Source organism: Saccostrea cucullata, unplaced genomic scaffold (assembly GCF_032062105.1).
Source record: "Saccostrea cucullata isolate Sc308-1 unplaced genomic scaffold, CSIRO_AGI_Scuc_v1 ctg11452, whole genome shotgun sequence".
Taxonomy (NCBI): Eukaryota; Metazoa; Mollusca; class Bivalvia; order Ostreida; family Ostreidae; genus Saccostrea; species Saccostrea cuccullata.
In genome coordinates this window covers 1084-28822 of record NW_026935847.1, presented here as the reverse complement: position 1 = coordinate 28822, position 27739 = coordinate 1084, and the positions used below count along the sequence as shown (strand labels likewise).

The 27739-nt window shown below is 31.4% G+C and overlaps 1 protein-coding gene and 1 long non-coding RNA gene across 2 annotated transcripts; one reads left to right on the top strand and one right to left on the bottom strand.

Annotated features, from left to right (window-relative positions):
• Positions 1–11: 11 nt before the first annotated feature.
• Positions 12–10716, bottom strand: LOC134243919 (uncharacterized). The gene is made up of 7 exons (XR_009987139.1): positions 10611–10716; positions 5000–5206; positions 4697–4801; positions 4529–4595; positions 4258–4438; positions 3226–3336; positions 12–411 (listed from the first exon to the last, which is right to left on the bottom strand). It is a non-coding gene; the product is annotated as an uncharacterized LOC134243919 (long non-coding RNA).
• Positions 10717–12040: 1324 nt separating this feature from the next.
• On the top strand, positions 12041–27419 carry LOC134243922 (uncharacterized; the record flags this gene model as incomplete). The annotated part of the gene is made up of 2 exons (XM_062726160.1): positions 12041–12091; positions 26268–27419. A coding segment is annotated over exon 2 (927 nt), but the record flags the coding sequence as incomplete, so codon positions are not given.
• Between the last annotated feature and the right edge of the window lie 320 nt (positions 27420–27739).

Below are 27739 nucleotides of genomic sequence, written 5' to 3'. Positions count from 1 at the left end.
CTTTACCTTTTATTTTCTTTCCTTCTGGTTTATTAACATTAGCCTTCGTGTTACCATGGCTTCTTTTTTCTGATTTAGTATTGATATCATCGTGCTCTTTTTCCTCTGGTTCACTATTGATTCCAATATTTTGTAAACCAGAAACTGTTTCTTCTGGTTTACTATTTTCATCTGTTTCTATGTCACAATGGGATATATTCCCAGGTTTACTATTAACGCCAGCCTCTTTGACACCGTAGATTTTTTCCTCTGGATTACTTTTAACGCCAGCCTCTGTGACATCATTGGTTTTTTTCTCTTGTTTACTACTTATATCAGCTTCTATGGCCTCATAGACTTTCTTTGCTACATTAGTCTTTGTGAAAACGTGCTTCCCCTCCTCTAGTTCGCCTGTTTCTGATATCCTTTCTCCTTCAAAATGAAATGAAATCTTCTCACATTTCCTTTTGAAGTTGAGAAACAGTTTCGTTTTTAAATTGATTATTTAATAATATACTTTGGTAAAACTTAATCTATTCCGGGTATAGGTGTTATGGTTTTTTACTGTGAAGATATCTAATTTAATCAATTCACAACACATACGAGGGGTGATCAAAGAGTTCGCAAACTAACTGAATAACTTCCATAAAAGAAACAACATTTGGTTTCAGTGTCGAAAATATTTAAAATTAGTCCTCTCCAATTATGCACGAATCACGTGATATAGGCGGTCACTGACCCTCTCTGTAGATGTAGGTCATCACAAAAGCTGAAAGATTTTTCTGAATTTTATATTTCTTTCCATGTAAATTAATTTTTATAACAATAACAGTTCATTTGTCAGAAATGGTCAATTCTCGGCAACAGAATGGGTGGATAATAATATCCTTTCCAAATATATAGGTATGGCGACCATCAAAACCCAAATCTTCTGCCTTTGGATAGACATTTATTCAAAGTGCCAGATAGAGAATGGGTGCCTCCTTTTTATCATGCCTAATATGTGTAAAATTTAAAGTAAAAAATATATTTGGTATTTAATAATTATACTATTGTTGAAGTATTCAACTGTTTTTTAAAAGTGTAAATTGTAGGTCTTTGTTAGCAAATTCCTTAATTAACAAGAGGCCCATGGGCCTCATAGGTCAACTGAGTATCATGAAACAACTTTCCAAATATTTAATTTGGTTATCTTTTAAACCAGATGCATGAAATTCACAATTTCGAAAGACGCACCATTGCTTATCATAATGATATACTTAGAATGCAACTTTAGGTTCTTAATACCCAGAGTTAGATCAAAAAAAGAAAGAGAAAATGCATTTTCACTTTAAAACCAGTGGTTCACTCCATAGGGATCACATACCCTGGGGCCTTATATTTCAAAATTTGGGAAATTTTATCATAAATTTTATTTCATCATAAATGGTTGATTAGTACCACAGAGCAGAGTTCAAAGCATTTAGTTATCTTCAGACTATGTACTGTTACCCCCACCCCCCTTCCCGATACCCCTGACCCAGAGAACATGAAATTAATAAATTTGCTAGGTGCACCTTTCTTTATCATAAATATATGTACTAAGATCATTCAGATAATACCTAGCAGCAATGGGAAAGATTTTCAAAGAACTCATGCATTCCCCATATATAATCATTAGAGCCCCACCCTTACACCAGAACCCCCGACCCAGGGGCCATTAACTTCACAGTTTTGGAGGAAGCATCCTTCCTTATTATAACTATGTATATAGTTCATTGGTTTAATACCCAGGAGCAGAGAAGAAGACTTTTGAAGAAACAATGTATTTTCACTATATAATCAATAAAGCCTCACCCTAACATCACAACCCCCAACCCAGGGACCACAAAATTCACAATTTTGGAAGAAACACTTTTGCTCATCATAACTATGTACTTAGTTAGCTTCTTTAATACCGAGGAGCAGAGAACAAGATTTTTGAAGAATTAATGTTCTTTTACTATACAATCGAGCCCCGCCAAAACACCTAAACCCCAGACCCTTGGGCCATGGAATTCACAATTATTGAAGAGGCATTCTTGGTCATCATAACTATGTTCTTAGTTGGTTTATTTAATACCAAGGAGCAGAGAAGAAGATTTTCAAAGAAATAATGCACTTTTACTATATGATCTATATAGCCCCACCCTAACACCAGAACCACTGACCCAGGGGCTATGAATTTCACAATTTTTGAAGAGGCACTCTTGTTTATCATAACTATGTACTTAGTTTATTTAATACCCAAGAGCAGAGGAAATTTTCAAAGAAATAATGCACATTTACTATATGATCTATATAGCCCCGCCCTAACACCACAACCCCTGACCCAGGGGCCATGGATTTCACAATTTTGGTAGAGGACTCAATGCTGATTACAATTATGTCAACAGTTTGACTGCTTGATGTCCAGGAGAAAAGAAGATTTTTAAAGAGTGCATTAATTTTAGTGGTTTTGGCCCCATCCCTCAGGCCCCAGAGGAGCAGGGACCAATAAATTCACAATTTTAGATCCCCTTCACCCACAGATGCTGTAGGCCAAATTTGGTTGAAATTGGTTATGAAGTTCCAGAGAAGAAGTTAAAAATGTTCAAAAGTTTACGAACGATGTACGACGACGGACGAAAACAGATAGCAATAGGTTTATTTAATACCAAGGAGTATTTTTGAAGAGGCACTCAGGTGTAAACTCAGGTGACCTAAAAACACATTCTCTTTCTAACTTGATTTCACTGGGCAACATAACAAGTATCATTTTAACCATCTGCCTTCCTTTACTAAAACGATCAATCCAATCATTGATTGATTTTATAGGAAGTCATTTATCTTAACTGTGTACAAATTATTATACTGTGATTCAAAGGGATTTCTAAGATATACCATAAATTTTATGTTAAACAAGTACGACTGAGACAACCATTTTTCGTCACAATTGACCTACATAGTGTCGTCATTTTCATATAATGACGTCACAAACAAGGACCAAAACTTTATAAAGCATATGCTATTTATAGAACTTGTGTATGGCTATGTGTGTACCATTTTTTTTTCTTAACCGAAAGGTGGTTATATAGATATAGAGATAGATCGCGAACTTTTTGATCACCCCTCGTATAAAGAATAATGTTTGAATTATTATACTTTTAATTTTTTGTACACTAACTATACACTACTGTATCATTTTAAATTTTATGCACAACTATGATATGTGATATTTCTCTTTACCTCCATCTCCAGTAGTATTAGTTGATAGCAATGGAGCACTACATGAAAATTCATGAACGCTATCGGTGTATTTTTCATTTATGTCACACTCAGGGCCACATTCCCTTTTTCCTGAAAAATATTTTGTCTTTACAATAATAATACATTCATCTTATTTAAATACCATATGTTGTTCTATAAACATTTTACGCTATATCTATTTAAACATATGCGTACTTTAAACGTGCTTTTATTATAATGTCATTTTATGCGATACGGTCAGGAGAGTATCGACGTACGCAAAGTAAGTCTGGTTTTGAAATCCCCAGTTTTTGTTATAAAACACACAAAGAGGTAATCCAAAAATTATATTATAAACTTTTTTTTCAAATCTCAACTTTATTTTGTTATGCAAAAAAAAATTTAAAATAAGATACCTTTATTAAAAATACCGTCTACATTACATTTTAGAGTACATGTATGTATCATTTCGTGAAAGGGTTGCTAAAAATGAAAGAGACACTTAACAGAATAAATATATCATTAAGTTAATGACATTAACCCATTCTATATGTTTTTACCCATTAGGTTATTGTTTGATCAAATAATCCCTGGCTTCTTGATTGTCCGAGATATGAAAAATCAACTATGTTGTATTCCTCTCTCTTTGGTTTAGCAGGTAAACATAAGAATTCATTTTTTTACAATAAACAACAATAAAAATTTAATGAATCGAAAATTTCCAATTAATGCAAAATATTTCTACCTGTCTCACTAAGGGGAACGTAACATTCATGATTTTCGAAACGGTGTGGAGTGGGTAGTAGGTACATGCTGGGGTTACGTTGGAGAGACATCCATTTGATTTGATCCATAAATCAAATAACAAGCCTATTTGAACTTGTTGAATACTGTACATCGAAGGTGGCTAAATTATTTTATTGACCCCCAAAAGCAACGGTTAGTAATTAAAAAAAAATGTTATTTCTTCATTGCATTATTAAATTCAAATAAAGCAATGTATACCTGAATTTAGTTTTTTTTTTGTCTTACTTTTCCACGTATGTTTTCTTCTCCATAGAAGAACTCCTAGGAACAAGAGGAGGAGGACAATCACTCCAGCACACACTCCTCCTCCTATTGCACCAATGTTGGCGGAGTCGTACTCCTGGATTTGGCTGTTTGATTATTTATTGTCGTAGTGTTAAACACGCCAAGATCTAAGCTATGTGTTCTGTTTGAAAAACATAATTGGATCACAATGCTAACTTCATAGTTACATACATATGAAAGCACATTTGATTTATGTGGTTCCCGTACTTACGTTATTGAACACGAAGGATCGGCAAGATAGCATTGGTATTGTGTGTTAATTTGTTGACAAGCAGGATCTAAATCAATTGCAATGAAGATAAAATATTTTTATATATTAGGTAAAAGTAATGTTGCTACCAAACTGTAACGATATATGTAAAGTAATCGTTGTTCTTACAATTGTAATTCTCATTGCTCCTGTAAGGATCATCTGGACAGCCTTCTAAAAACCCTGAGCAGTTACTTTGAAAGAGTTTTCTCTCCGTCGTCTCCAAACAGTATCCTTAAAACAATTAACCGATTTTTCTCAATGATGATAAGACTGTTTTGAGTGTAAGAATAAGATTTAGACTCTTTATGTTTGTTTAGGTTTTTACCTTTGTTACATGTGTAAAGGGGATTAAATATTTGCTATTGACTTTTGAATTAATTTATTACAAAATCATTGATCTTTGATTAACAAAAACTTTTTGTTGCTTACCTCTTTGTATTATACCCATAATTCCATCGTGACATAATTCTACCAGACCACTTTTCTCTATGTTCGGGAGACATATATACTGATCATTACCATACTTATCACGACCACAACCAAGTCTTGTAGAGGCATTTATAGCTTCTGTGAGGTTTTGAGGACAAGAGTCGACAAAACCCTCCATAGTTGCACAGGAAATAAAGTCTATAAAACCTAATTGTATAATTAAATATTATTTTAAAACATGCAAAAGTAGCATGAAATGAAAATTTAATAATATTGTTTTAAAGTGATAAAAATAACATCGATGATAAGTTAGGATTCCTTCTGCCCCATTGTCTCAAAACAGAAAACAAATAAACAAAATTTTAAAAATTTCATTCATGTAAATAAAAGATAAGTTAAAGATATCTAAAAAGCGCTATTTCGTATATATTTTAATTCCCTTTGTCTTAAAAATGTTATAAAGTAATTCAATGTACAATGAGGAGATATTGAACAATTTAGAATTCTTTTAACCAGTTAAATATGTATTCATTCACTAGATTAATATGAAAATGAATCTAATTCATGTGACGGCAAAAGTCTTGAAGCCGGTCATTTTGCTCTATAATCTTTTTTTAAGATTTAAAAAAAAATAACTTTGTCAAAATACCTTGTATTCTGCTTCATTTTATTTAATATTCTCAAAAAGAGATTATTCTAAAAGAGAGTTTGTGTATATTTGCACAAGACCTTTCTAGATAGAAAAATTTTGTTTTACAATTTTAAACACCCTCAAAACGATACAGTGATTAACTAAAGGACAATTAATTAATTCATTTGAGTTCCATATTAAATTTTGTATTTTAAATCATTTTTACTGAAATTAAATGATTGAATGAAACTTGGAGATAAGGTATAGCTAGCTAACATGTATACACCTTGAAAACTGTCATTTCTGGACTACATCTTAACAGAACATATGTGAAAAGATGTACGGAAGCTTTGGGTTTGAATCAAGCACATGCATGCACGAAAACAAAATTTAAAATATACTAGTATTAACTTTTCTAATAAATATCGGTTAAAATCAAAATATTTCTCATAATTTTTTATATTTTTGAAAACTTTAATCATTATTTTCTAAAACGTCAATGCTTATTTTAATTATAACATCGATGCATGTATGTCGTCTAAAAACGTCCTTTATTTGATATGGAGAATTACATAAATAAAAAAAAGTGTATACGATGAGATCCACATGACTATCTCAAAATAGATTTTTTTTTACTTTTTAAAACATATTTTTCACTGAGATCACCATATATATTGTAAATGCATTATAGTTAAAATTCGAGTAGAATTTCTTTTTTAAAAATCATTACATCGTAGTGATATAGACTTTGTTCAGTACATAATCCAAAGAAGTATTAGTGTTTGATGCCTCAAGTTAGTATCTTGAGTATCAATAACTTAACCGACTTTCTTCTCTTGTTCAATGTTAAAAGATGGCTTTTAATTGTTATTTGACTGCAGTAAAATTTAAAACCATATAAATTAAAATAATCAAAAAGTTTTGACAAAATCAAGTGGTAACAATTTTTACAATATCTATAGTCCAACACTTCATATTAAAACAAATATAAGATTTTTATTTGCCATTATCCCCTTGTTACAACCACTATTGAAATAACGACCACTATTGAAATAATTATATCAATAGTGGTTGAGAGTGCATATCAATAGCAAACATAGTTCATAACCCTTATTGAAATACGACCACTATTGAAATAATTATATCAAGAGTGGTTGAGGGTGCATATCAATAGCAGATATAGCTCGTAACCACTATTGAAATACGACCACAATTGAAATATTTATATCAATAGTGGTTGAGGGTGCATATCAATAACAACATAGTTCGTAGCCACTATTGAAATACGACCACTATTGAAATAATTATATCAATAGTGGTTGAGAGTGCATTTCAATAATAAACATAGCTAGTAACCACTATTGAAATACGACCACTATTTAAATAATCATTTCAATAGTGGTTGAAAATGTATTTCAATAACCATAGTTTTCAGCAACTATTCAAATAATGTTCACTTTTGAAATACAAAAATCAATCTGCCACTGTCGATTTATTGTTGTTTTACGTCATTCGGCCGGAGACGTCACCATATACCGGTGAAGTTTGACCTTTACCCGGCAATCAAGGCCATTCAGCAGTGAGAGATCTTTACTGTGCCAATGCCTGTTATGACGAGGAACCTTGCAACTATCAAAATAATTATTTAAATCACTTTAAATCATTATTTCAATAACTATCTAAATCTTCATGTAACAACTGATGATGAATGCAAAAATATGGATGCCGGGGTTTGTGTATCTTTTAGGTCTGATTTCATTGAAAATGGTAAATTAATAATACATAGTACACCTGGTCAATAGGGCATATATGCCACTTTAATGACAAAATTGAGATACAATATAATAAAGAATATTATAAATTTCTAGAGTATAAAGAAATTATCCTTATTAAGTTATACATTTTTAATTTTTTATCAACATTTATACATTTTTTTTTCTCCCAATCCAATTTTTTTTGAAATCTTAGTAAAAATTTCAAAATTACGCGGTAACTCTCTTCTATCAATAAGACAATGGCTGATGAAACTATTGTTCTTATATTGAAATGCATTTTCACCAACTATTGGTATTATTATTTCAATAGTGGCCGTATTTCAATGGTGGTTATGAACTACGTTTGCTATTGATATGCATCCTCAACCACTATTGATATAATTATTTCAATAGTGGTCGTATTTCAATAGTGGTTACGAACTACATGTATGTTTGCTATTGATATGCATCCTCAACCACTATTGATATACATTGCATGAAAAGTTGGGTTTAATTTTACCTTAAATGCGATTTAAATGCTGCGATTATTTAATGTTTAAAGGCATAAAATAACATATTGTGGGATCGTAAATGTTAGAAATTAATTAGCATTTAATACGAGTTTAATGAAACATTAAAAGAACAAATTTAATAAAGTTTGGAAAATTGTTTACTTACTTATAGGTTCGGATTTAAGTCTGCGGTAAACAAATATTATACCTCTAATAAACAAAACGTATTATTATTATTAAACATGCGAATAAAATAAAGTTTTATGGTCATATTCAATTTGTTCGTTTAATGAAATTTAACGTAGATCTTTACCTCATTATTTTTTGTTAAATTTACACTTTACTTTATAATACTTCCAAAAATTAAGTTATATACGGAAAAATGTAAACTTACTAAAACGTTCAAATATTATTCTTTCATAAACTAATATTAAATCTCTTTTATATGTGATGAAAATGTACTGATTATTTCAATAGTGGTCGTTATTTCAATAGTGGTTGCAACATCCCCTGAATTGCTCCCTGTTTAAGATAGCCAGTTAAGGTTTCGTCAAAGGTTAACGTGTCTATAAAAAAAATTTTACAATAGCTCAAAAAATTTGTTGTATAAAGTCGAAACGTTTACAGTTTATAAATACATGTATATCACTGATTAATAGATAGAAAGTATCACGTGATAACAAATATTAAAAAAGAAGATTTTTGGAGAAAAATTGTATCAGAAAATGCGTATGTTTCAAAAAAAGTGCACCTGTTTTATTCTGTCCTTTTTGTGAAAACCATAATTGCAGAAATAATAAATGTTTATCATTGAAGGGCAAGTTGGGTCTCTGAGAGGCTGTTACTGAAAACATGACATGTATAAAGACAAGACCCCTATACAATCCGCATTTGCAATATACTTTCACTTTTAAGTCTTAACATTTGGAAAAAATAAACAGGGAAAATAATTTTCCAGAGACTATCCAAGTTCAACTTGCCCTTCATTGTTAAACATATTTCATTTGTTTATGCAATGATGGTTTTCTGTGAGTGAGTGAGTGAGTGAGTGAGTGAGTGAGTGACTAAGAGCACAGAATTAATTAGATGTATTATTTTTTTTAAATATATGCATTTTAAGAAGAATTTTTTCAATTAATATTTTTTCCAAGTATTCTTTTTATCAAGTGATACTTTCTATCTGTAAATCAATGAAAATTTGATAAACTGTAAAAGTATTAATTTAACTTTATACCTCATATAGTTTTGGGGCTATTGTAAAAATAAATCTTTTAACATGTTGACTTCTGACGAAACCTTAAAAATTATATATCTAGAAAGTAGAATTAATAGTATATTTTCTCTCAAGGGAGCAAAAAATATTCTATCCATCAATTATTTCATTTTGGTTTATTTATTCTGCAGATATTCCAACGAATTTGTTGTACTCCTGAATAAGAGCATGCCAGTCTTTAAAGCAGAATCTTAAAGCAAAATGTACTCAGAACGTCTTGCTGTCTCAATAAAGTTAAAATGGAGTTAATTTAATTTGATGACAATTTAATGTTGTTTTTTTTTACCTTCATAAAAAAACAGAACATAAAAATACATCAGAATTGATGAAATTAAATAAGAAAAGGATTTTGATGATGAATGTAATAATGTCACTAATTAAAAACTAGACATATTTTATCATTAAAGAATATTATTGCATGAACATGTCTTGTTATCAAATATATCTTAAATCTTTAAAATGTATTGCACTCCTGACCATACATAGACGTCGGAACCGTGGGGGGAGGGGGGGGTAATCCCCCCCCCCACTTTTTGCAAATATATACATAGTATAGGCATAGAAAAATGGAATTTAACTTCTTGTTAATCCCCCCCCCCTCTTCCACTTTCAATTACCCCCCCCCTCCCCAACTTTCAATTATGCATGGGACTTTAGGTCTAAAGCACAATCAGATTCTTGATAAAATGTTCTTTAATTGTGTTTATTTCCAAAATAAAATTCAGAGGATCTAACACTGATAAAGATTTTCCATGCTGAGGAGAAAACATCACATGTTGAAATTGGATCTATTTATTTGTTACACTGTATGTACTTGACTCCTATTAGTATATGATGTTGTTTTTAATGAATCAACAATATTGAAACAATATAATTCAGATCATTCAGATCAGAAAATTGAAAACGTATACATCTACGTCAAAAATCATTGTATTGTCAGTCTTTGTCCAGTGATTTGTGCAGAGTAAACACCCAGTAAATAGTAAATATTAACAATTGTACAGAAGTTCATGGTTAATTTGACCTTATAAAGAATGTCCTTGTTATTGAATTTTCTGTATGTTCTTGTTACTTTAACGTATTCATTTAACTGAGATTATTTTTTAAATTAAAATCGTAAATAAAACAGCAATTTGTCCATATATTTATTTTTTTGTGAGATAAACACAAGTTATATTGAGTCCGCTATCAAATCTTCCCCATATCATGATTAGACATAATATTCTTTTCTGAAAATGTAAGCAACGCTGCATACTTCATACTATTTTCGATTTGAATCTAATGCTATTCTACATGTTCTAGTTAATGAAAATCAAAACAAAAAAGTGATATTTGGAGCAGAGGGGATATTTTACCTTAAAACGAAACTAGATTTTTTTTAAATATATGAAAAATGTCTTTCTTTCAGAAAAAAATAATTCAGATCCGTGTAATATTTTACCTCTGGTAATATTTTCTCTACATCTCTGAAATCAGGTCCTTTAGTTAACCGTCATCTGAGAGGTAATTAATGCTTCCCATACCTTCTATGGCGTCCCTCTAAGACCTTCACCTTTTCTTTAAATAGCCAGGTATCTGTATAAAGTGCACACGTATTTAAATGGCTTTTAAAATTGTTTTTATCATGTGGATCCCCAAATAGAAGATGCTTATAAAGCTGTGCTATTTTTCGCATTTTCTGATAATATATTTCAGATTTCATTATTTTCCTAATTAAATCAGGGGCGGATACAGGATTTGGTGTTAGGGGGGGTGGATAACTTTGTTGAGGCAAGGGGTCTGGGGGCCGCCTTAAGGCCCCCAGTGGGTCCAGGGCGAAGGGGGCGAAGCCCCCGGAAGCTCCTGGGTTTTCATGTATTTTAGAGTAAAACCAGGCACTATAATAGTGCATATTTTTCAATCTTTTTTTTGTTAAAAGTGGCATATAGGTTCGCGGATGTTTGAATGATAATATTGTATTGAATGTTTCTCAGTTCTCATAGTATTGTAACACATGCCAGCATACAAACGATTTACTTAGTATTTACTAATAGTGCATGGTATTGGTTAGTGATGTACCAAAGTACGCTGTGTTCAATACTAGTTAAATCATACTTTGAATGGGGGGACCATGGGGCGCAGCCCCCAGAAGCTCCTGGATTTTTGTGTATTCTAAGAGTAATATCAGGCAGAATAACTGTGGTTTGGTTGCTTTTGTACCAAAATGTGACATTATAAATATTAGTCACATCATACTTTGAAAATTTTAGGGGGGGAGGGGGGAGGGGGCGTGCGCCCCCCACGCCCCCCCCCCCCCTTAAATCCGCCAGTGTAGATAATGTGATTAACTTAGAGAATGAACTTTTAATTTTTAAGAAATGTTATATATAGATATATATATATGCTAGTTAAAAAATATAATACATTTTTGTGAGCATTTTAAATAAAAAAAAAATGTTTATCTTTCCATTTTGATGTAAAAAGTATTAATTTTTTTAATGGAATAAACCTGGATATAAATGGGAATTTTAATTTACACATTCCCTAATTTTGGAATGACAAGGATGCCCAGGTATGTGACATATCGTCAAGGATTTCCTGTCCATCCATCCTACATCACCTCTTTCCAAATATGATTAATCAATGCATGTCATTCTTGCCTGAAAAAAAATATATTAACCAAGTGTATCGGTCATTAGAATGTTAAAAATGCGGCCAGAAATCTGCTACACCCTTATAACAGACTTTTTTGATGAGTATTAAATATGTAGCCTATCGAGGTACATGCATACACAAACAATGCATGCACATGTAAATTTCGCTTTGTTTTTTTTTAATCATCGGGTTCGAAATGCCAAAAATGTTGAATCACTGTAAATAATCGAAGCTGCTGGCGAAGCTTCGAAACGCCAAAATTATTATTTTGCGTCGAAATAAAAGTAAGTATTTATCAAGAAAACCATATAAGGCATGCAAGTGATTTTCTTATAGGCCTAACTGCAATAATGTAGCCCCTTCCGATTCTGATTTGATAAGGAGAGATCGAGAGCTAACAACGTTAGTCTGTTAGTAACGTTATCTGATTATAACAGGTCCGGCACAATCTCTTGATTAAGCTATATAGCTTTAAAAAGCTATATAGCTTTATAAAGCTATTCAAAATAGCTTGATAAAGCTATTTATATGCAATTTTTCACAAAAACGTATTTTTAAAGAAATAAACAAAAAGTCGCAAATATTTGACTATTCATATATGTACGCTGGGGTCCTATGGTATCGCGGTAGTTAACCTAGTTTGTAAAAATATCTACCATACCTGGGATATTTCAAGAAAGTAATATCATTTTCAGTTTCTTCTATTATTTATCTATATTTATTGTTCTGATGTTGAATTTTCATCTTGTTGTTTATTTACTAGGAGCTATCGAAAAGAAGTACCACTGTTTACCTTACTACGCGAAAGAGTTCTATGGTATCGCGGTATCCGGTTGACACTAGACTAAGGCGGCCTTGTAGTGTCATATTTGAAAAAAAATAAAAGTGCAATTTAACTATGATATGCCTATAATTTAATGACTTTGTTGTAATTAAACTTTTATGATATTGTACTTCAAAGTGAAATAAAAGATTATCAACCATTGAAGTATATGTAGATTTAAGAATGGGGGGGGGGGTTAGAAATACTGTACTTCCCCTTCCACCCACTTGTACATTGAAGTGGAGATATTATTTATTATGCCCCCCTTCGAAGAAGGGAGGGCATATTGCTTTGCTGCTGTCCGTCGGTCTGTCGGTCGGTCGGTCGGTCTGTCGGTCCATTTAGTTTCCGTTCATTTTCTTTACAACCGCTGCATATACTGAAATGAAATTTGGTATACAGGTTTATCAGGTAAATATCTAGGTCAAGTTCTGTTTTGGGTACGATCACACCATTTTTGACAGAGTTATGCCCCTTGGACTTAGAAAAATTCCATTTATTTGCAGTTTCCGTTCATTTTCTTTGCAGAGGTTGCACATATTGAAATGAAATTTAGTATACAGATGTTTCAGCTGAATATCTAGGTCGAGTTCTGTTTTGGGTTTGATCGCACCTTTTTTGATAGAGTTATGCCCCTTGGACTTATAAAAATTCCACTTATTTGCCGTTTCCATTCATTTTCTTTGCAGAGGTTGCACATATTCAAATGAAATTTAGTATACGGATGTTTCAGCTGAATATCTAGGACAAGTTCTGTTTTGGGTTCGATCACAACCTTTTTGTCAGAGTTATGCCCCTTTGACTTAGAAAAATTCCAATTATTTGCAGTTTCCGTTCATTTTCTTTGCAGAGGTTGCACATAATGAAATAAAATTTAGTATACAGATTTTTCAGCTGAATATCTAAGTCAAGTTTTGTTTTGGGTACGATTGCACCATTTTAGACAGAGTTATGCACTTTTGGACTTAGGAAAAATCCAATTTGGGGGGAGGGGGGCATAAGTGTTTTACAAACATCTCTTGTTTTCTTACTAATAGGATTTTATCCCTTGTTTTAACTATTATAGGGTATTTAAGAACAAAATAGATTATAGTTGCTTTATAGACAGACATTCTTCATTTACAAACATCACATGTTCTCTCCAGACATGCAAAACTCTATTGAAGTCTTTATAATAATATCTCTCTTTCTTTTTACACTCAAAAATTAGGATATAAAAAGTAGTAGGTAAATTTTGATACAATGTACAATAATCTTTTTTTTTTTAATATAAAAAATGCAATAAAGAGAAAATTGACACAAATATTTAAATAGAAAATAAAAAAAATTAAAAGTAACAAATTGTAAATATTTAACAAGTATCTATCGGTTTGATATTTTTCCTGAATTTAAAAAACCCTGCTGATTTTTTTTTTAATTTTTATTGGTTTAACTTTGAATTTTTAATTCTTTAACATATTTGTTTCTCTAGTGAAAAATATTTTTATAAAAAAAGAAAAGAAATCTATGTTTGATAAATAATTCGTAATGTCTCAGCTCGAACTGCAGTGTTCAATTTTTTTTTACCAGCGAAATTTTTGTTAATTTTTTACAAGAACTGTTTTCCATACTTTTTATTTTTTTTCCACGTCCATAAAAGGAAAACACGTGATCTCCGAAGCCTCGTTTTCATAGTAAACACCAAACTACAGCATGTTCCGATTGAACTTTGTTATCTTAGTTTTTTCATCGTTTTCATATTGGTATATATCACGTAGTTTTCGTAAAATTTATCAACGTCGACCAAAGTGCGAAAATATTACAGAAATGAAGTTAACAAATCAAAGGATGCGAAATTCTGCTAAAAAAATTGTCAGGGAATTCAACATAGCTATGTTTACAATGTCTAAAAATATCGGGCTATCACGTGTCGTTTTCAGCGCGTGCCAGCTCATAAACAGAAATACCGCGATACCATAGAACCCGCGACATCATAGGAAGGGAGTATACTATGGACTATCAAAAATACAACCTAAATCATAGAAAGTTCTAACATTGCTGCTGTTTAATACTTTTAAGCAAAATTTGAATTTCTATTGTTTGAGTAACTGTGTGTTCTGTGAGGCGTGGGTAATTATGATTGCTTCTCATTGTGCTGAACTGTTACTAATCAATTATCCTGTTGGCTATAACTGGCCTCATTTATAATTTTATTCAAGAAATAACTGTGTGGTCACTCATCAATAGCCCCAAAACTTTTAAAACTTTGAGTACAAAGTCTCTCAAGGAGACGCAATTTGGTGAGTATTTTTAACATGCATTGTATCTAAAAGAGTACAAAGTTTAATATTTCCGCTGCACCATGGTGCGACTTTTTGCACATGTTGAAAAAATAAAACATTTGAGAAAGAAGTCTGAGAAAATAGCTTAATCAAGCTATTCAGAATAGCTTAATAAAGCTATATAGCTAAATCAAGCTATATAGCTTAATCAAGTAGATATGGCAAGAAATTGGTACTGCGTTTTTAGGTGATACTTTTGTACCCTAGGGTACACCCTTATTAAATGTATGGAGAAAAGGTTACAAAAAGGGTACACTATTTATTCCTACTGAAAACGAAAGTAGATGCTTCCCAGTGGAAGGAAGACTGTAACATCTATATAAGTAAAATTAAAAATAATGTAGCCGATGCTCAGGGTACAGTGGGTACAAAGGGTACACATGGGTACAGCAGGTTACAGCACTATAAGAAATGGATACAAGGGTTTAGAAGGCTGAAATTTTCTAAGTTAAAATTTAAAATAATGGAGCCGATGCTCAGGGTACAGTGGGTACAAAGGGTACACATGGGTACAGCAGGTTACAACACTATAAGAAATGGATACAAGGGTTAAGAAGGCTGAAATTTTCTAAGTTAAAATTAAAAATTATGGAGCCGATGCTCAGGGTACAGTGGGTACAAAGGGTACACATGGGTACAGCAGGTTACAACACAATAAGAAATGGATACAAGGGTTAAGAAGGCTGAAATTTTCTAAGTTAAAATTAAAAATTATGGATCTGATGCTCAGGGTACAGTGGGTACAAAGGGTACACATGGGTACAGCAGGTTACAACACTATAAGAAATGGATACAAGGGTTTAGAAGGCTGAAATTCTCTAAGTTAAAATTAAAAATAATGTAGCCGATGCTCAGGGTACAGTGGGTACAAAGGGTACACATGGGTACAGCAGGTTACAACTCTATAAGAAACAGATACAACGCTTTAGAAGGCTTAAATTTTTTCACTTTTTTTTTGTGTTATTAATAACTTAAATTTAATTCTTATGTTTGTAAACTGTCATTATTGGTCGACATATATGTACAATACTGATATGCGTATCACATGAACATCGCTCTCTCTTGTTTTTTTTTTAACATATATTCTGAATGGCTTAAGGAAAAATGCCACACCATTTTATATGTATATATTTTTTTTGTAAAACTTATAATTGTAATAAAATGTTATTTACATGCCATAGGTGCTTGATGTTTTAAACTTAAGGGGGGACCTATATCCGAAAAGTCTTTGTGGGAAATTTCCAAAACTTTGACATTTCTTTCCTGACCACTTGATCTTAATTTTTAGGTATTAAAAACAATACCTTTATATGCTTACTTTTACACAGGAGCACGTGCAAAAACAGTGTGAAATGCTAAAAATAGATTATTTTCAGATGTTATTGATCTACTCCAAATATGCGCTAAAAAGAACCAAAAATGTCAAATCAAATTCGAAATCAACATGTATTTAATTTATATGACTTGTATCTTTAAAATGAAGGCAAATTCATTGTAATTCATCTCGCATGAAAAATTAAAAAGGAGCACAATGTACTAAGTATCACCCCGTTTTTCTTGTCGTATTTTTTACAATTCCGACATGCATAACAGGTAATATCTTAAAAAGTCTTTGTGTGAAAATGTTGTACTTTATATTTTTTGAAAGAAGTGACCTCTCTCTTTATTTTAACAAAGATAAAAGTATACCTTTAATAATACTTTATGATATAATAAACGAGAAATATGACGTTTTCTTTTATTTTTGTTCTCTTCTGTCATAAATATTTACCTTTCTGCACTAAAAAAAAGGTATGTTAGCACTGATAAACATCTGAATATAAATCTATTTTGCAAAAAACGAGTATTTTGCTTTGATAAGAAATAATTAAAACAAAAAAACTCTTTTCTTTTTCATTCTAATCATTCTCACTACTAAGTCGAAAACGTACTGACATTCCCATTTTTTACTGACAAACTTAGAAAATTACTGACAATGTGCTGTCGTTACTGTAAAACTTAGACAATTACTGACCTTTTTACTGCCGGTACTGATAAACTTAGAAAAGTGCTGACAATCTTAGTCGGTGCTGAAAAATTTAGACAATTACTGACCCGTTTACTGTCCCTGCTGAAAAACTTAGACAAGTGCTGACATTTACTGATAATTACTGTCCCTATTGTTCTCGCTCTCGGAGAGGCTGCAGAGGTGTCAAATTGATTTCTGTTATTAAATTTTAACATAAAATTAATTATTATTCAATTTATTTGTTTTTTCAAATAATCTTAAACTATGTCCAGATGATATCTTTCGGGAAAAAAAGCATCTTTGATCGATTTATAGAAAATATTGAATTTATTTGTAAAGAATATTTTCAAGAGAAGGAATAAAATTTCAAAACCTTCAAAAAGATAAGCCAAAAAAAAAAAATAATAAAATAAAAATCTTCGTTTAGTAGTAAGATATGAAATTTTACAGAGGTCTTTTCCTAAAACATTGTTATAATATGACATGCATTTCATAATATTTTCTTTATTAAAATTAACTCTCTGACTTAAGATTTCTTTAATATTAAGTTAAAGAATTAAACTATTACTTTATATGTGTTTTATTAAATTTTAATTTAATTTACTCAAATTAGCTTGAATAATTCTAATAAACTCATAGTGTGTAGTGAGGCCGTGGGATTGCCCCTTTTGAGGAAAGGAGTTTGTTATAGTTTTCATATTAAATCAAATTTTTAATTATGTGGAGGCCGCCTAAATTTGTTTTTGTCCACTTAAACATACCCTTATCAAATCATTTGCAAGTGGAAACAAATTAAAAGACAGACGGGAGATTTAAATTAAAAAAAATAAGGGGGAGGGGGCTACGGGCCTCCATTGATCATTGATCCTTTGACATTCATTGATTCAGTTACTGTCCTCATTATTCTTTTGAAACAATGTACACCTTTTAGCTGATTTTTGAAACTGGATTTTCTGAATCCCCACCTGAAAGTGTTATAATTTTAATTCAAATACATGTAAAAGTATGACATTTTATATTATCACCATTTGTTTATGCATACTCCTGAAACAATACTTTGATAGAAATAAATATCAATGTTTTTTTCAAATAGACTGTCGGTAGACGTTCACATGGATCTACTTTCTTTCAAATTAAGGGGGGCAGGTGCGAACTAAATTAAATGTAGAACGATGAACATGTTTGTATTTATTTGACTAAATAATGTAGAACACACAATACTATAGTGTTTAAGTTTGTACGCTTTTTTTCTGTTTAGTTAAAAAAATTAATAAATTTTAATAAATTGACGTTTCATAGCTATGTTCAGTATCGAAACCAGTATAATGATTTTACAGTAACATTGAGCTTTTATTCGTCAAAAATTATTCAAGTCGTTTAGCTGGTATCCAGCCGAATTACATAATCTTTCAACAAACAATCGGAAACTCTGTGAAGCACCTGTGTGTAGAAGAAATCGCCTGAGGCGATCCGAGTGTGTACGGTAGCGGGTAAAGAAGACAATAGGTGTCACTGCAGCATTATACAGAAGAGCACTCGCCGGATTTCACTGGAAGTTAGTTACGCAACATTACGGCGACAGGTTGACTCTTCTACAACCCAGTTTGAATTTGAGAAATTCAACACCAACACATACGTAACATAAATATAAAATTATTCAACCTCTTCTAAGATTAAATAAATTATTTTTTTTAACATACCAACGTAAGATAAATGAAAAAGAAGAATGATGTGAAAGCCAAGTGGGAAAAGGCACAAACTTTTGAAAGATTTACGCAAAAATAAATATATGAGAAGGGGAACATTACAGTCAATGTTTTGTAAAAATTACTGGTTCCTTATATTTTTTGTTAAGTCTTGTTAGTGTTGGTGTGGGACAGTGAAGTGAGGAATTTGTTTGATAACCAAATCAAATAAAAAATAGTTCATGGTTTATTTTCTTAACTTTTTATCAGTAATTAAGAATAATTAAAGATAAAAAAAAAACAATTTATATGCAGCAATAACATGTCAGTAGAAAAAAGTTCAGTAGGAGTTTAACTATATTTTAAACTTTCCCTGCATGGGTCGATATTGATTTTTGGAGAGAGAGAGTGAGAGGAGGGAGAGAGAGATGAACGGAATGGAAGATAGTGGGCACCTACGGTTTGCGAATAATATTAATCTTGTGAGAAAAAAAAATGTTAATGAAACCTAAATCAAATAAATAATGATTACGGGCCGGCCGGTATAAATTAATAAATAGACGAAGAAATTTGCTTCATTCAAAAAACGTACACATTTTTATAAATCCTTTTCAAGTAAACTAGATTTTTTTTTTCATGTAACGTGTGTTTACGTGTATCCATGTATGCTAGAGGGTCCGAAATAAATATTTGTGAGCACTGGTTTGACGAACTAATGACTTCCAATTTTGTAAAATATTTTACTAAACAAGTCCGACTTCTGTCTTATTATTATGTTAATATCATAACACCCCCTACGCCTATCTACTTTAATGACATTAAATTTAATTTCTGCACATGAAATCAAATTAATTCCAATTTACCGATACAGGTGTAGCGACAGGGGAAAATGGAATGTTTGAAACATGTAATATTTTTGTTTAAATTGAATCATGATTAAAAAATACTTAAAGATCAAGTTTGAAAACTAAATCGTGAGCGAACCCCCGACCCCATCTCAACAATGTGAATAAATTGATCACTTGTCAAGTAATTTAAAGTGTCAATACTGTTTGTATTTATGAGAGAGAGAGAGAGAGAGAGAGAGAGAGAGAGAGAGAGAGAGAGAGAAAGAGAGAGAGAAAAAAAATATTAGAGAAAAACGATGCTACTGCTAATAATAGTCTCACTGCTGACTTAGTAAATATAAATATTTTCCGTAAGATTACTTTAATTGCTAGTGCATGAATTTTCATTACAAGTTTGATAAATATTTATTAGTCTCGTACTTACAGACATCGGGTACTTATGTCATAATGAACCCTGTGTAAGCGATCAACTAACCATTCATTTGGATATAATGTTTTAAGTGACAAAATTAACAAGGCATAGTACAAGTTTATATGTATATGGAACACTACTTCAATAGGGGAACTCCGGTATCAGCAAATGAAACCGGAAATCCTAAACAGGGGTATCTTATTATATGACTTATACAGATGTCCGAGAACATTAGGAAACTGAATTACCTGTAAGTAAATATTCAATATTTAGAAAATTTTCAACGCGAGACATCTGTTCTGGTTGTGAAAAGTATTTTTTTAATTCATACAACTTTGCGATCGTGAAATCGGGGGGGAGGATGGGGGAGGGTTGACTCTACATTAAAATCAGATATCTGTCGGCAAAGAAATACTATAGTAAATAATGAAAACTAACTTGATGAATAATTTGTTTTAATTCTTTAATTGCACAGAGATAGATATATTCAACATATTAATTCAAACTTGATTTATACATAGTTAATTTCAAATCATATTCTGAATTATTTTACAGATATCAGTAATTATATTTACTGGGATTTTTTCATCAAGAAATAAAATAAGACTGTTTTTAAATACAAAGTATAACACACAGTCATTTTCACACCACTGCAGCTTCTCCGAGAGCGAGAACAATAGGGACAGTAATTATCAGTAAATGTCAGCACTTGTCTAAGTTTTTCAGCAGGGACAGTAAACGGGTCAGTAATTGTCTAAGTTTTTCAGCACCGACTAAGATTGTCAGCACTTTTCTAAGTTTATCAGTACCGGCAGTAAAAAGGTCAGTAATTGTCTAAGTTTTACAGTAACGACAGCACATTGTCAGTAATTTTCTAAGTTTGTCAGTAAAAAATGGGAATGTCAGTACGTTTTCGACTTAGTAGTGTCTGCCTCCCCCTTTCCCCGTCAACAACAAACACATAATAGAACCTAGGAATGACTTTATACAATATAATCTACATACACTATAAACCAATAAAATATAGGTACAAGTACAATTCTCAGTTTTTTCTAAAATTTTATCCAGAAAATACAATTAATGGTAATCATAAAATTAAACATATTTCCCTGATTAAAGCCGCTGTCTTTGCTGAATTTTATCTTATAATTTTTGCATTTTTATATCAGCATGTCATGGAGATAATTTTCTTAACAACTGAAATTGCTATGAATTATCAACCAAAGGAAGAGAATTCTAATATAAAAAATTCTAAATCAAATTAAACTGTTATAAATGATGAAAAAAGTCTTTTTGTAAACTGTGTACGTTATGATTAATAACAATGTTATGCCTATAATCACAGTTGCAAAAGTCAGCGGGAAAAAACAAAACGTCGCTATTGTGACGTCATATAACGCTGCTTTGACGTAGAACGACATAGGTCCCCCTTAACTTTAAAACTAATTTTTATAAAAATATTCCAGTTACTTTGTATAATACATTGTGGATTTTTTATTTATGAAAAACAGGTTTAAAACATCAAGTGCCAGTGTTACATGCTGTAGTAAGGAAGGGGGTCACATACTTTATAAATTTAACAAATGAATCAATATATATATATATTTTTTTTTTAGTCAAAACCTTTATTCCAAAGGGGGGGCGGGGGATTGTGAAAAATATGTACATGCAATGTAGACCAAAATCTGGTTTAAAGTAATTGTGAACCCTATCTCCTCCAAACAAGTTTACCTCATTGCAAATTGAAAGACCCCTTTTACTTTTCACACCTTTCCTGGACATGACAAAAGAACTGTATATTTCTTGTATATTCTGTGCGAATTGGAAGGTTTTACAGTTTGACACCTGGCCAGGAGAACAATAAACATGTGACTTCATAGGTACGTGTATACCAGGTGGATTATCACCTGATCTTCCTCAGATTCTACCTTAGATCTGATTTAAACAGTACACATACAACAGCATTTCAGTTAACCCCCACCCCTCCACAACATATTTCATTAATTTTCTTTTTTTGCACAACTGCCTCTATATGTCATTATTTGCTGTAAATATAAAATTAACTCATATCCTAAAGTAATCCCCAAAAAGTAGATGAACTTTATTTATAAAAGTAATCTTATTTGTTAACTTTAATTTTTTCTTTTTAATTAAGGTTCATTGATACTCTGATAAGAGAGATAACTCTACAGATAAGAAAGATAACTTTCTGCAGACATTTTGTCATGAAATTCAGTGAATTGTCATGCCAGAATTTACAAATCTCTTTCATAAGGACCATTTCTCAAGCCAACCAATCCCATTGTTCAGAGGTTGAATTCTAGTTCTATTGCTAGTATATTTATTAATTATTTTTATTAGTTTACCTAAAACATTTATACCCAGTTCCTTTAAACGGTGTAAATTGAAAAAAAAAAATCTATCTCTAAACGTGTAAGTCTTTTAATTGTACAGAAATAACAGCCGCAGAATTGTTTATAAACATTTATAATTAATATTTTATTTCATTAAAAAAGAATTTCAAGGGCGATAATGGAACGATAACTCTTGTTTATGGATGCATTTTATTTGACATGCACAGAAAACAATCTGATATTCTGATTTAAAAAGCATCGCTTTAGTATGTTTTCTAAAGGGAATTACATAGGTAAATATTATTTTTATATATACCTCATATTTCTAATTTAATTGTGAGATTAAAGATAATTGATCTTTCTAATGACCATATCACATTTTCTTCACATCATGATTTGACATATTATTAATTTCTGAAAAAGTATTAGCAATGCTTCATACTTCAAACTATTTTCTGTTTGAATTTAATGTTATAGTTGTTCCTGAAATTAATGTTTAGAATTAAAAAAAAAAAGTCGTGAAATTGTGGAGCAGAGGGATATTGTCCCTTAAATTAATATTTATTGTCAAAATTTCTGTGTGTTCATTATACCAAAAATTATGCAGTATTTATTATGATCACATGATATACATGTAATCATGATCTAAGACTAGTTTTATAAAAATTATTAACAAATCAGAGGCGGCAGGACAGAGGCATATGCTTTTAAATTCAAAATACTTGTAAATTTCTCTTCTTTCCTTCTATTTTCTACTTAATAATCATATTCTCTTCTTTTTATGATACCTAGATAAATTGGCAGAAGAATAAAATGCATGCCATATATAAAAACTAACACCTAAGTTCACCTGCTCGTTACATATAGCTGCAAGTCTGCAGCTCTAATCAGAAAAATTGGGATGGAAAACCTAGAGCTACAGTGCCATCTATTGAAAAAAAAAACTTTTACAAGTCTGTTATTTCTCTATTTCTTTCTCTGTTTACATGCATTTAAACTAGATGCCACCTAAAAATTTCACTGGCTTTTCCTAGCATACTTGATTTTGCAACTTTATAAACATTTCCCAAACCCAATGTTTACATACCTTCTGAGCCTTAAATTTATATTATCAAAATTTTCACAGATTTATATGCATGTATTACCGGGGTACATGTATATACTGCCATATTTTAGAGCTACATTGAAAGAACATATAAATGTCGTATATGCCAAACCTGATCTAGAATTTAGTTTAATTTAAAAAAAAAAAAAGAAAAGAAAAATAATTTCCTCTAATCCAAAGTACTCGATCAGGAGACTTAAAAAAATCAGGTCGGTGGATCCGTAATCCAAGAAATAAAAAAAATGTCACCTTATATATGATCAATCAGAAATTTTGAATCAAGTCAAAAAGTTTTATCAAAATTTATATTCTAATACAGATTATAAACTTATTGATATTGATTAAGAAGAAATTATTAACTCAACTGTAATTCAAAAATTAGATAAAATCACCTCTTTGATTAAGAAAAAGATATTGAAGAAAATGAAGTTTTACAAGTTTTAAAAAATATGAAGAATGATAAATCTCCTGGAAGTGATATGGTAAAGCTTAATTCACAACTGAATTTTTTAAAAATTTTTCTGGAGTGATCTTAAAGTCTACATACATTATGCGAGCTACAAATTGTATATTGTCAAAAAAAAAAAGAAATTCCTATTTCACAAAGACTAGGGATAATTTCATGTATACTGAATGGGAATAAACCCAGACAATTTTTGAAAAATTGGAGACCATAATTACTCTACTAAATTACAGAATAAGATATACTCTGGATCTTTTGATTTCAGACCCTCACACTGAATTCCTAAAAGGAAGATATTTTGATGAAAACATCAGATTTATTTATGATTTAATGGCATACACAAAAGCTAAAAATATGCCAGGATTGTTGGTTTTAATTGATTTTGAAAAAGCTTTTGATTCAATTTCATTGTTCATGGTCTTTTATTTATAAAGTATTGAACTATGTTAATTTTGGAAATAATATAATAAATTAATTGGATAAAAATTCTTGGTACAAATTTTAAAGCATCTGAGTTTTGCAATGCAGATTTTTATCAGAACAAGTGACATATTATATTCATGGTGATAGGAGGGGCTTAAATAAAAAAAAATCTCTGTGCTGGTAAAAATCTCAAATCTACCAGCCCATGATAGCAGGGACCTAGCTACCCATGGTATATACTTTTGTTAAAAAAAGGTATTAAATGATCTGTTCAAAGTACTAGTACTATTTACAAATATATTAATAAAGTTTAGCTAAACTTGTTTAAAAATTATTATATAACTTTAATTTACTAATCAAAATTGAATTGGATAAGATAAGATAAATACAGTGTATAGGGTAATTTAAATTAGTCTGGCCTGAAATGGAAGTAAATGATCACCCAATCCTACATGATCACAATGATTTGATCAGTTTGTGTATAGTACACACCATCAGGTACTGTTAGTAGAGTTTGTGTTTGTCAGACAGAGTGGGGGTACAGGTAAATTATTTGCGATAGGTATGTATACAGTATCAGGTGTGTCATGCAATGCTCAAGTCTGGAATATATAATTATCAGTGTAGCTAATTATAACTTCAAGAATCTGGACTATTATAATCATAATTAAAGGTAAGAAGCTGACTTATACCCTCTTAAATGCTTACATGAGTGTGGTTGTTTTTTTGTAATGTAGATCTTTGAAGCCATTAGGTCATGATAATGCTAATATGAATCAAACATTTTAAGTTATGAAAATGTCAATTGTTGTGATTTTGTAGGCATATAGTTCCCTCCGTACCCTGTTTAAATTCTAAAATCAAATAGTTTTAGGATAACAGTAGAAAAGGTGTTATTTACTGTTAATCATGTTAATAAGTAACCACTGTACCCATTGTAACCCGGCTACATTGACAGTCCTTCAGAAATTTTCTACTTTCATTTTCCAATGGTTTTGTACTGTACCCTAATTGTAACCTTATCATGCTTATTGGTAAAGGATAAATAGATGTGTACCCTAGGGTACAAAAGTATCAACTAAAAACACAGTACCAATTTCTTGCCATATATGGAAAAACGTTGAGAAAATTAATTGGATTTACGTATTTATATGGATTATTTTTTGGGATAAAAGGCATAAGCAATCTTAAGAAGGTTTGTTTTGATTATTTTGGTAGTTATTCCCAGTTCAAATCATTTTATATTCTTCAAAATCGTTTCGGAGCGGATCCGCTCCGATTTGCAACATTACAAGTATATGGGACGTATTCTAACCGTGGTTAATTATAAGCATGATAAGATCATTGCAGGAAATTTTCATTTATCCGACATCAGAACTCTGCTTGCTAACTGGAAAATTTGTTTGTTAATTTGAAGAACCTTGGTTTTTTTTTTATTCTATGGCCCATGGGTAGACATTTTGTAACAGATTTATATACCGGTAACAACCAGTTTTCTGACAATACTTCACACATACAGTGAAACTTAACTAATCTTGATGATATGTATTCTGAAATCTTATCTTGCATAATACAATGTTAAAAAGTCCCTTTACTTATAACAGCTGATGAAAAAAATTTATCTAAAACTTGTAATCCAGGTCAAATATGGCCAATTTCTTTGGAACCATAAAAATTTACAGTACATAATCATGCTGGGTATCGAAATTGAAAAATCATATCATATCACCATATTTTATATAGCAATATCATACTATTCCACTCCTATTCATCTTTGATTCTAGTTAACATCAGCATGGTCTAGCCACATGATGTGGCACATTGATTTGGTTGTGCCACAAAGAATGTATTAAAATAGTCTTGTTTCAAAAGTCACAACATACATCTCAAACTTGAAGTGATAATTAATTTAATTTATGTAGTACTATTTTTTTTAATCCAGTAAATCTTTTTTGCTGCCATTTATTCTTTGAACAATATAAGTGCAAGCAACTTTTTTTGTTTTATTTTACAGATATAAAGTGATCATTTAGAGACCATAGGGAGCCCAAGGATTCCATATTCCCTTCCTACAGATACTTGTAGAAGGAATAATTATGAAAAGCCTTCTAACCAAGCAGTTCACTCAGACTGATGTGAGCGTGAACAGCCTTAGGATCAAGTACTAGTAGTCATGTCAACTTTACTTGAACACAAGGAGTCCTTGGATACAACAGTCATCATCACAGGCTCTCAGCTCATGTTAACATGAACAATCTTGGAGTTCAACATCCATCACAGCCTACTACATGTATAAACACAAACAGCCATGTATCACAGCAGCTCTTTCTGCCTCCTATGAACAATAACAGGCATCCTATGAACATTAACAACCTTGGAGTGCATCAGTCCAGTCTTCCTCCTGTGAACATGAACAACCTTTCACAGCTTAGATTTCCTTTTGTCATTTATCCTGTGAATAATCTGTGTAATATGGTGCAGGTTCCAAACAATATAACGTTTCCCTCCACAAACAATGCCCAAAACATGCAAAAGGCTGAAAATCATATGACAGAAACTGATACCAAAACTACCACATTATCCAATCCCAATCTCAATCACAGTAATGATATTGCACCAGTTACCATGTCCTTTAACCAAAACTCTGCTGTTACTGTCTCCAACTCAAATGTTATAAATACAACAGTCGACAACTTAAAAATTTTGAACAGTGGTGTACCACAAGGTGCTCTTAATCATCATGTAAATGTGCAAACACAAGGACTTCTGAAACAAGTTTTAAATGTTCCTAATGCAGTGACCCCACTCTTGTTGGTACCAAACAGTGCTGCAAATTTGGCTGTAACCAAAAAGTGTTTCAAGATAAAATTGACACCAATTAGGCCTGCACCCCAGAAAAATTCAACAAGAGACACCCACAGGCCCACACAAGGCACAGAGTCCCAGAAAAAAACATTACCTGAGAACAATTCAAAAACAGTATTACCAGCTGATGTAGAGGTTACAGAACAGAGCTTTCCAGTCATTTTTCATCCAGTTCAGGAGCAAGATTCATCGTCAGAATTGGAAAAAGTTCAAGTAAAAATGGAGGAAAACCTAGTGGAAAATGAAATCCAGTCTTCCACCCCTATAGGAGAAGATCAAAGGGTTGGAAATAGCCTAGAGGCATTACAGGTAAGCTGGGTGTGTAAACAGATGTCTAAAAATCTACCCTATTATGGGTGAAGAGAAAAAAAAATCGTATCAGATAACAGGTAGTTTAAAAGTAAATTTAATGACCTTTTCCCTTGAAAGATGGTCTACAAAGGTCTTCGTCAATTGTAAACTTTTTATAATTGACTTCTTTTCAAGAATCACTTAGATTGATTTTAACCATTAAGCTTTAGCCACAAAGTATCCTTGGTGAAGGGATTTCAGTTTGAATTAGTCAAATGAAAGGTCTTCTATGAAGGAAAGATACATGTATATGATAAGGAATTAGTAAAAAATAATAA